The 11,652-nt window shown below is 43.2% G+C and overlaps 1 protein-coding gene across 2 annotated transcripts in view; it reads left to right on the top strand.

Annotated features, from left to right (window-relative positions):
• Positions 1-11,652, top strand: part of LOC135916349 (aminopeptidase N-like) — a 66,560-nt gene that overhangs the window by 20,352 nt on the left and 34,556 nt on the right. For both annotated transcript variants that reach the window (XM_065449705.1, XM_065449706.1), the window contains 3 exons: positions 68-170; positions 793-913; positions 10,115-10,269. In XM_065449705.1, coding sequence (XP_065305777.1) covers positions 68-170; positions 793-913; positions 10,115-10,269 — 379 coding nt within the window. The remainder of the gene's footprint in view (positions 1-67; positions 171-792; positions 914-10,114; positions 10,270-11,652) is intronic.

The raw sequence follows: 11,652 nt of genomic DNA, 5'->3' as shown, positions 1-11,652 counted from the left end.
GCAGGTTGCTTGGGAACTTTCCAATATTTTTGTGTGCGTATGATTACATTCAGCGCTGCCTTCGCAGAACGGGCGGATACGTGGCTGATCACTTTATGACGAGCATCAAGATGTCAACCTACACACTCGCCTTCATGATCAGCAACTACACTGCCACTAGAAATGGAAAGGTGAGACATGCACGAGGGCTGTGTAATTCTTCAATTATTTTGCAAAACCATTTCATGTCGCGCTTCGTAAGACGGTTGCACCGCGTCTCTTCCATGTTACCACTAGAATCATTCGAATGGGCGCAGCGGGTGGAATATAGAATCCAGTAAAATGATCGCTTTCTTTTTTAGGATCAGTTTGATATATCGTGCCATGTGCGAAACTTCGTTACTGTATTGAATTTTCATCCAAGTCTGAAAGCAGTAGCTTTACTGCAAAGTTATTCAGAACCGTTGTGCCAGCTTTCATATACTAGGGCATAAAGATACTCACTAAACATAACACGGAACACAACGAAATCAATATATACGGTGCATGTATTCTGATAGATAGACTTGCCTCGTCATATTAAAGGATAGCTTGATTGAAAGCGTTCATTTAGTTTTATATTAATGCAATCAACGTGCTCTCAACGGTGCACGTGCTACTTTGAAGTGACATTGACGAGTATACTTGCGTCGGGTGCGATAGTGTCGCGCACTTTGTAGCCTGCCTGCGCTTTCCGGAAAGGCACAAACGCCGTGTCCTGCCTTAGTGTGGTCTTTAGGAAGCGTGATCACCTTTGCCGTCGTGTGTTTCCAGGTGTCCGTCTGGACGCGTCCCGAGGAAGCGGACCAGGCCAGCTACGCTGCTGAGGTAGCACCCCTGATGATTGACTACTTTGAGCGGCTCCTGGACGTGCCTTACGTTCTGCCCAAAATTGGCAAGTTTCCTTGCTCGTATGTCAAGCTGGTGAATCACCTGCCATGTGACCCACCGAGTGTCGAAGAAAACGTTTGTTTTCGTTCCGGTTTAGCAAAAACAGATCAGTTCCGGTTCAAATACGGAGCGAAAAAATAAAGGTTCAGCTATGTTTGAACCGCTTTATGTTCGTTTGCATAATATAAAAATTTATATTTTAGCTTAACATCGCATCAATTAATAAATATATGTCATGAAACAAAACTAAATGGTACCCCTGAGCTGAACGAAAAGGCTTAAAAATGTATGAGTGCTGTTCTTAGGCTGCAAGTATAGCTGCGAAAAAAAAAATCGCATCGTAGTAGCCTACCTCAAAACACATCTTTTTTGTCGTACCTATTTCAGTTTACACACCAATGCGATTAAAAGTAAGCGCCCAGCTATAAAGCGCTCTTTCATTCTAGCGATTTTACACAGGTCTCTTACCACCGTATACCCATTTTACGTTCACCAATTTCAAACGATCACAGTTATTTATTTAATTTCTTTATTCGTTATCTACATTTCGTCCGATGGCATTACATAAAGGGGTTGCAACAACAATACCAACTTTCTGTCTGCACCAAGTGGGACAGTGCTTTGCATCGGAGTGCATGGTAGAGATCCAAACACGTGGTTCGTGGAACCTAACACACAGTCTTGATTGTACGGACCACAATTAAAAAAAAGAACCCAGAAAGGTACGTAACATACGGATGATAGAAAAGGGAACGAAATAATTACAGATAATTTGTTCATAAGAATGCTACATTACAGATGCACACAAAAACACTACAAACAGGGTGCACACAGAACTATTCTGTTGTGACAGTAACTGCATATGACAGTTTAGCGCGTCACAGAAATCTGAGTCACGTGTAACTTGAACGACGTCAATGGGTAATTTATTCCACCGATTTATTGTACGCGAAAAAAAAAGCATTTTGATCAGCAAAGGTTCGTGAAGCTATTGGTTCATCTTTAATGGGTGGTCACGGTGTAGTGAAACATACGTCGGAGTGTGATCTCTCTGAATCATTATAGAAGTATGTCCCGAAAGAAATAAAGCCGATGAAAGCGCGTCGGGTAGACAGGTCAGGCCGGTTAAGTTGCTTCTTTATCTCAGTCACGCTGCTTGGGAGTCTATGCTTTAGTCGTAAATCGGGCTACGCGGTCCTATAATGCTTCAAGGCCTTTTCCCAAGGATTGCATATGCGGACCCCAAATTATGGATGTATATTCAAGTATTGGTCCAATGTTAGTTTTGTAAAGAAGATACTTTGCTGCTTAAAGGGAATGTTTAAAGTTTCTTTTGATAGAATTGAAGGAGCCGCCGACGTTTAATGTTGTAGCGCCTATGTTTGCGCATTCCATTTTAAGTCATAGGAAAATGTTAGTAATATGTCGCCTGGTTTACTTCCGATTTCTCTAATTGTTTATTAGGTGTGGAGCATATTGGTTTCCGTTAGCACGAGAAACGAACGTAATTACATTTCTGACGTATTTAGCGACATATGCCACTTTTAACAGCAGTAATGCAGAAAATATAAATATATCTGTAGCGCTGCCCCGTCTTTAACTTCCCTAGGCAGTCGCCTCCATAAAATGCTGATTCAGAAGTTGTATCTTCCCCAACGTCAGTAACGTAAACTAAAAATAAAAGTGGAACCGGAACAATACACTGTACAGCACCTGAGGATATATACTGAAACGTGAGGAGATTGATCACCGTTAAGAGGAAGCTTTTGCTCATGCCCAACTCCGATTCAGCCTATTCAAATACATGTAAAACGCAAAAATGCTTTTTTTCGCATTTGAGAGAGAGCTAAATTCTAGTGACCGTAGGAAGCGAAATTTCGATTTAGGGTGTGAATTTTTAAAAAGAATTTTAAAGAATTTGCATGTTCGAAAAATATAGATGCGTGAAGTTTATGAATTAATAGCCCTGCAACAAAACATATATCGCGGTTCTGTAAACCGCTTCCATTAGATCATTTAAAGGGGACAAATTCATTATGCCAATTTATATTTTACGTGAATTTATTACGCTGCGTACAAGGGTTCCAAAAAACTGTATTTCTACATTACTAAATTAATTCATATTCATGTGTAACATATCAATTTTGCCCGCTTTAGATTTACTATTAGATGCAATTCACAGAATTGTGATATCATCCTTCCTTGCTTAGTTATAGAGTTGTAAACGTGATAGTTCCGCTTTCTGAAAATTTTTAGCTTTTGCCAATTTTTAATAAAAGATTGACAATTTAAATAAAAATTCGAAACCAACAGTCACTAGAATATAAGTTTCTATTTGAAATGCAACAAACCTCGTCAAAGTTAGTGCAGTGGTTTTCGAGATAAACGAATTGTCTTCTTACACGTATTTAGATAGGAGCACCCGAGTTAAAGCTTCCTCTTAACTGGTTTTTGAAAACGACCTGCTAGATAATTATACAGCCACGAAAGAACATTAGTAAGCAAGCCAAGAAAAGATAGCTAGTGCAAAATAAGAGGATGGGAGACCTTATCAAACGCCTTCTGAAAATTAAGTCGAATACAAAACCTTTTATCGAATAAGAGGAGCCAAAAATATGTATCGTGGGAGAACTCTGACGATTGCGTCACGCATGAACACCCTGATCGAAATCTGTGTTGGTATTCAAAAAAAAAATTATTGATTTCGAGGTGTCAGAGTATGCTTGTACAAATTACGTGTTCAAGGACTTTGTAATGTAGGCGTGCAATTGGTTACCCTATCTGGGGACCCATTTTTATGAACCTGGACAATGTTCGCAGTTATCTTCAGGAAGTTCATGGGCAGTGAATGACTTATTTTACATTACTGACAACTCCTCTTAAATTGACGGGAGGAGCAATAATAAGTAGTACATCTGATTGTGATGCCTCTCCAATGCCTCGTATAATCATAACCTCCAATGGAGTTGAAAAAGCTATCGAACATTTTCCAGCCTACTCAAGTCCTGGTCCCGATGGTATTAGCACAAAATTACTCAAACTTACTGAGCATTACTCGGCACTTAAACTTGCACTCTTTTTCCAGCAATCGTTAGATAGGACTCAAATCCCTGATTAATGGAAACTTGCTCACGTAGTGTCGATATGTAAAACAGGTTATAAGAACGAAATGACAAATCATCGTCCACTGTCCTTGATATCTGTCGCTTGCAAGCTGTTAGAACACATTTTGTCATCTCAAGTTATGGAATATATGGTCGACAACAAAATTTTGTTTTCAAACCAACATGGCTTTCAACGGGGGCGCTCTTGTGAGACAGGGCTTTTCGAGCTAACTACTGAAATTCACTCCTACTTGCATTAACTAACACGAACTGATACATTCTTCATGGACTTTGAAAAAGCCTGCGACAGGGTGGGCCATAAACGTTTGATATATAAAATGAGTCTTCTTCAAATACAAAATAAAGTCATTGATTGGGTTAAAGAGTATGTATGTGATAGGCGCCAAGCGGTAGTGCTTGAAAGCGTTATGTCCGGCTTTGAGCTTGTCACGTCTGGTGTAGCCCAGGGCTCAGTATTTATTAGTTTTTATTAACGATATTCACATTGGTATAAACTCAGAAATTCGTCTATTTGCTCATTATTGCGCTATTTATCGTTATGTTACTGACCATAGCGATTGCGAAGAATTAGATAATGACTTGCAGAAATGAAACGAGTGGTGCCACGATTGGCAGATGAATATTAATATTAAAAAAAAACTGAATTCACGCGGTTCACTACTTGCAATAACATTGCGTTGCACACTTATACAATAAATAATGAGGTAATTGAAGCAGTTGAGATATCTAAATATTTAGGTCTTCATTTAACTTCTAATCTGACTTGCAACACACATATTGACTGGCTATAGGGAAAATCAAATTGGACCCTTGGCTTCCTCCGACGCACACTTCGCTAATGAGGACAGAAAACTTCTTGCCTACAACTCAACAGTTCGATCCAAATTTGTATACTGTTCCGTTATTTGGAACCCTCATCAAGCATACCTCATCAAAAGGCATGAATCATTACAAAACAAAGCTGCTAGGTTCATCGAAGACAGCCTTGACCTTGCAGCACTAGAAAGAAGAAGGAAGGCGTCTCGTTTAATAATATTTCACAAGATATATCACAACCCTACACCTTACACTAATAACGACGCCAGCTGCAACGTTTGGACCACACTTGGAAAACCTTCTTCAAGTTCGTCAACCGTTTGCCCGCACCACTGACTGCTCGAGCGACAATTCTCCGCTCACTTCTGTTTTCTTTCCTGATGTGTGGCTTGTGTGTCTCCTGTTCCAGTCCGAACCAAGTTTATCTTGGAGAAGGTTCTCTTCCGCTTCCTCTGGAAGGGGACAAATGGTTGTGTGCTCAAGTTGTGTTGTCAGGCGGGTGCTTACTTTGCCCAGGGATAAGGGAGGACTCGGAATTCCCGACCTGGGCATCGTGGCTACTGCACTACACGTCAGGTGGACCCAGGTCGCTCTTAACTCGGATATGCTCCTGACTCGAAGCTTTACTTCCTTTTTTTCTTAGCACCCGACTCCGCTTGTTTTCGCAAAGCACATTTTCCTATTGTGTGCCTCGCTCAGGTTCCCCGTCCCCCATTTATGCGGCGGCTGCCAACTCTTTGGTAAACTTCTGCACGATTCGCCCCGACATCGACGTAGTTTCAACTCCACTCCAAGTAGTAGATACTCTCGCCCCAGGCCTCCCCCCGCATTGCCAAATGTATGACCTGTCCATTCACAGGCCAAACTGGGAGCTCATCACGGCCAGTTTCCTCGACGCTAGGCGAGCTACGTTCATGTACCGCCTGGCGCGAGGGTGCCTGCCGTTGAGCTACAGGCCCTTCACAGCCGTTCCGGCTCGTGGGGTGTGCCCGTTCTGTGGCGCTCGTGAGGACTCGGTTCATATCTTTATGCAATGTTTCCTTCCTGCAGCTCTTCTCCTAAAGATTGCTAGTCTTTTTAATCACTCAGGCGTTCCTCATCAGACAGTTCGATTTTTGCACCCTTTGCCTAATCAGGCGGTCAACCAGTTAATGCTTCTTCTTGCCGAGTGCTCATACCAAGTTTGGTTGGCACGCCGCGATGCAGTTTTCAGGGGTCGGGCGCCGGGCCTTCACGACGTGCTTGCGAAAGCACGGAAGGAGGTCTGGTTCCATTTCACCCGAGAGTGGCACCGCTTGGGCGAGAAGAAGTTTCTCTAAGTGTGGGCTCGTCCTGCCGGGTTTTTTGGTGAGTCAGGTGGAAAGCTATCCATTAAGTTATGATGCATGCTCCTAAGGTCGCTCGACTCGGCCGTGTGTGCCAGTCGATCTACGGGGTTTTGTTTGACTCAGTGGAACCTAGAGCTGTAACCGGTGGTGGCGCACCCTCGTGTGGTCGCGCTGCTCCGCGTACGGCTTTGGTGCTCTCCATGGATGTATGCCTTCGGCTCTTTTGCGTCAAGGCAGTCCGAGGGTCAGTCAGGCTTGTGTCCTGTAAGACCAACATGGCTGTTGGTGTGTTGAGTGGTGTAACTCAGTGGCACTGCACCACAACAGTCCCCTTGTCCGGGAAGGACCGTTGTCCCGAACCAAAGCCCCCTCCCAGTCAACCCGGGTTGAGGGGGAGAGCCGGGGTCACTGTATCGAATGATTCTGGGTTGATGAGTACATGTAAGCTCATGGACACGGCCCCTTCAAAGGTGCCAAGTCCTCTTCCCATCTGACAACGGCTCGCTCAAGGTCTCTTGAAGGTCGCTGACAGCTGGAGCTAAAAGCATGTCTTGCTTAACAAGCCGTAACGTTTCCGGTTCACTTCCGTCTTGCGCAAGAAAAAAAAGTTTTTTTACGGTTTTTGATTCAGTTTCAGCTTAATATCCAGGTGGCCCACTATTCGAGCAGCACCTGTGCTCATTATGCTACTGGGCCAAATTTTGCTTGGAACTTCACAAAGTAGATATCTTGAATACACTGATACACATGCGTGATGCTGATATCATCATTGGTACAGAAACGTGGCTCACCGAGCATATTGCTCACAATGAACTGTCGTTGCCGAAGTCATTTGTTGTTTTTCGCAGAGACCGAAAAGTGTCGGTGAGTAGGTGGCGTAATAATTGCTGTTAAATGGAATTTGAGCCGTCTTTTATACCTGTTCACACGCCGCTTGAAATTATTTGGATTGCTACGCGTCACTGTCACGTGCTTTGTGTTATTGGTTCGCGCTACCAACCTCCCGATAGCCAGCCCAATTTTGTGGATCTTTTCAACGATGCTATCGAACAGGTCACACATAATTAAGTTTCCGAATGCCACACTCGTTTTGGCCGGTGATCTGAATTATCCAGTGATAGACTGGTTGACTCCTTCTGTTCTAGGTAACAATAATCGCCAAGAATACCTTCATTTTCTGCATACTGTACACCTTCATAACCGTTCCCAAATTGGTAAAAAACCCTACACGAGGTGAAAATATTCTAGATTTGATATTTATTAACCATACCGAATACGGGAACGCTCGCCAAGCTTTCTAAAAGCAAAGCTTTTAGAAAGCTTGGCGTTCTAAAATGTGGCTTACGCAATGCTAATTCCTACAACAAACTTCAGGCATTTCATTCGCCAATTAAACCATCATTAGAGTACGCGTCTAACATATGGCATCCACATCAAGCTTACCTTACTGACATGCTGGAATCAATTCAAAGTAAAGCCACTAAATTCACCTCGTCATCATATTCTCGTTATCACAGTGTGTCATCCATAAAAAGAACCCTTGGCATTTTTACCTACTGTAATACGCAGAAAATATTAACGATTATCCTTTTTTCACAGTGTCTATTAGTGTGACATTGCCTTTTCACGCAAATTCATTCATCAAGCAGCCCACATCTCCGCCCGTATTGACCACGAACTCAAGGTATACTCACCCTTCGTGCGGAATAATATTTACACTCACCTTTAGTCTTATCAATGAATGAGTGGAACGCCCTTCCGCCATTCATTGCCAACATTATTATCTTTTTTCCAATCGGCTTTAGTAAACTATCTTAATGAGCAAACCTGCCATCCGAGCTGATCTTTTCTAAACTACCATGTTATCCTACTTGAGTGCCCTACTACCTTTGACCATTGTCATGTATTTGTTGCGTTATTCTAAATAGTATTGTAGTTCGATCTTCTGTTATTGCATTATATAATCATTACGCCATGCTACTACTAGATGCACTGTATCTTCTTAATGCTGAAAATAGTTATGCTCTTTATTGTGTGTTTTGATCTTCATGCTTATAACCCCCTTTGAAGTTTCTTGTTGTTATCCCCCCCTCCCCCCTATGTAATGCCCTATTCTGAGCCCTTAGGGTAAATAAGTGAAATGAAATGAAATGAAATGAAAATGATTCGGTGTAGTTTTGAAACAGAAATTCAGCATAGCACGTGTACTTTGTCTGGTGATTGACCTATCGCCACTGAACTGGTCGAGCTCGTTCGCGCTGATAGAAGGTCACCCTGACCAAAGTGAGTGAACTCTTTGCCTTGCGACCTCCTCTCAATGACAGCTATATCGCATTAAAAGGTTACAATGATGGACTGGATGGATGTATATTGTCCAGTTTCATGTAGATTATTCTCTCTCGCGCAACAGTTATGAGAGTTTTCTTAACATTTTAGTAACTTGACTCAAATATAACGGTGACCGTTATTTTTGAACGTCGGCATTACATGATACCTTTTGATTAGCGGTTTCCTACTGCACTTTAGCTTACAGGAAATCTTAATTGTCGGCGTTCATCCCAAGTACTACGTTTACTACGGTTCGTTGTCTCTTGCTCTGCCAGGCTTTGTGCCGATCTCTCTGTAAACAAGGCATCTTATGACATAACGAGCACCGTTTAAAAATACCTTCGGACAGACACCACTTGTGCAGGGGACATAATCGCTACCACGCAGGTAACAGTATGCATGCACCACAGCCGTCATTCACGAATCAGCTTTTTGAAAGTAATTGAGAGTTCGACGGAAGCCCATCTGGTCGAGATGATACATGACAAAGAAAGATGTGAAAGTATGTGAAAGTCACCGGCTTTTGGAATGCCGACTGAAATTTCTTTCAAGCCAACACCTTCCAGCGATGCAGGGACAAGATTAAGACACTTTCTTGTTCTCTGTGGCTGTTCCATTTCAGTCATCACTCCCTGAAAAAGAACAGGTTTAATGCCCCTTGTAACCCCATCTCTCTTCTTATAAAACTGGTGGTACACACAAAAATCAAGTTAAGTGCAACACTCACAGCAAAAATACTAAGCATATGTGCTTGAGCGCAGAACTACATTTCTTTTTTGCAGATGACAAGGAATCCTAATAATTCACGGCTTCATGGCTTTTGTCTTAGATGGGAGCGCTAGGAACTAAAATGAGTTGCACGTCAATAGTATAACACAGTAAAGGAGCGAAAAAATAAAGAAATTATGAGGTTTTACATGCCAAACACGATCTGATCATGAGGCACGCCGTAGTGGGAGACTTCTGATTAATGTTGACCACCTGAGGCTCTTTAACACGGTTTTCTTTTGCATTTCCCCCCCCCCCCCATCGAAATGCGGCCGCCGTGGCCGGGATTCGGTCCCGCGGCCTCGTGCTTAGCAGCGCAACACCAAAGCCATTAAGCAAGGACGGCGGGTAAGAAACTATAGAAAATGACATATTACAGGAGGGATGACGGTATAAAAGAACTGCTGACGAGGAGGAGAAGGTCGTCTAAAGTCAAAGTTTTGCATCACCGGAATACGTCCGAGGGGCATGCTGCACGAACATGTCGGTGCTCCATCAAAACTGAGCAATGTTAGACTGACGGACCATTTTGAGTATGATCAGAGTGAAATATTAATCACAGGGTGAAGGAGATATTACAAAGGCATGAGCACAAATTTGTATTATTGATAGCCTTTGGTGGTGTGCCATTTTACACGCACGCGCAGAACTGATCACTTGTTGAGTGAACAGAAAGTTAGGGAGACAGACAAAGAGAAACGAGAACAACCCAAAAGTGATGTTTGTGTCATTGTCATCTTTGTTCTGAGTGTATGAACAAATGTTTCTCCTTGAAAGTACGTATATAGAATGTACGTAGACAGTGCGTAGATAGGATTCCCTGCATATTACCTGTTGCAGACCTGGCGGCGCTTCCGTCGTTCCTGGTGGACGCCATGGAAAATTGGGGACTGCTCACGTTCCATAAGAACAGTCTACTCTTCAGCGACACCAAGGACGCCGCCACACACAAGGTGGTCATCGCCACGGTTATCTCGCACGAACTGGCACACCAGGTGCGTCTGCAATTGTCTGTTCGGCGCGGTGGCACGTGTCTTCTTCCGCGCACCAGCCTTCCACTGGAAGATCCAACGTTTTCATTCGCCGCCTCTAATGGGGCTACTTGTTTTCTTCATTTCAAGCATTCTTTGGACGTAATGCTTGATTTCCCGTAGCGCTGATGTAGTGCATTTACCTTGAGTATAAATACGTAAATATCTATAGGTTTAAATAACGGTGCCCCATAAGCTCTAGTTTTCCATACTGGCAGCACCGCCAAACTACACAGCAAGCGGAGGAAGCGCATCTCGCAGGTGTAGTTATGCATTCTCGGTATCCTCCAGCCATCTCATGGCACGCTCTGCAAGGATAGCGCAATCATGGTGCGTGGCCATCGGAATTGACGGCGAAGGCCCATGAAACATACATTCTAGCGCTGCCGTGGATTGGGCAAGTTTTCTCCCACATCTACCAAGTTCAAGCAAACTAATAAACGGACGCGTGTCGTTTGCTGCCCAAACTGTTGTCATGTTTTTGTTTGTTTTTTGCAGCGCCTATAGGAAGCTGCAACAGCCGCAACGCCATAGGGCAAGCTATTTTATAGGAATGAAAGCATCCATAGTTGACGGGATTTGTGTCAACTCATTCTTTTCGGTCATATCGGTAGCCACTATTGACATCCTATTAATGACACACTATTAATAAACTTATCTGCACGGAGCACTAAACGCACTTTGCATCCGCGAAGGCCTCTCGTACGCGAAAGTAATGTACTCCGCGGTTGTGGCGCCCTTCCAAGTTAAGAAATCTTTTGAATTCCGAACGATGAAGGGGTTTGTCGAAAACTGCCGACCAGGCTTTATTGCAAAAGAACGCGAGGTTCATAGAGCTCACAGAGGCCAGCATTGGACAGGGCAGCGAACGCGGACGAATCCACTTGTTTAGAAAATGTGTCGGTTAATAGAGAGCGTGCCGCGGCTCAAGCGCTAAAGCTCGGTGACTGAGTCCTGGCAGTAAGAATAAAGGAAGAAAGTGTAGAGTCATGCGAGAAAAGTTACTTGAGGGATGCAGAACGAGCTGGAGCAATTCACACTGCACAATATAGTATTTTAGACAGATAGTATACGTGCCATCTTGCTTGGTGGAATAAAATGTTAATTTAGGCACTCATTTGTTATGATACTATCCAGTTTCCAGAACTATAAATTGTTATGATACTATCCAGAAGGGCTCGCTTTAGCCCTTCTTGTGGGATGCGTGAACGAAAAACAGTATAAGGGGCAGGCAAAAAGATATTTAATGGCGTTTCCGACGTATAAAAGGAAAATATTTTGAACAAGTTTAGGCCTCTATAACGTGCGCAAACGAAACTCTGACTTGATATAAACGGATAGCACGTG

This window comes from Dermacentor albipictus, chromosome 5 (assembly GCF_038994185.2).
Source record: "Dermacentor albipictus isolate Rhodes 1998 colony chromosome 5, USDA_Dalb.pri_finalv2, whole genome shotgun sequence".
Taxonomy (NCBI): Eukaryota; Metazoa; Arthropoda; class Arachnida; order Ixodida; family Ixodidae; genus Dermacentor; species Dermacentor albipictus.
Note: the sequence above shows the minus strand (reverse complement) of the source record. Positions and strands in the feature narration are given on the sequence as shown.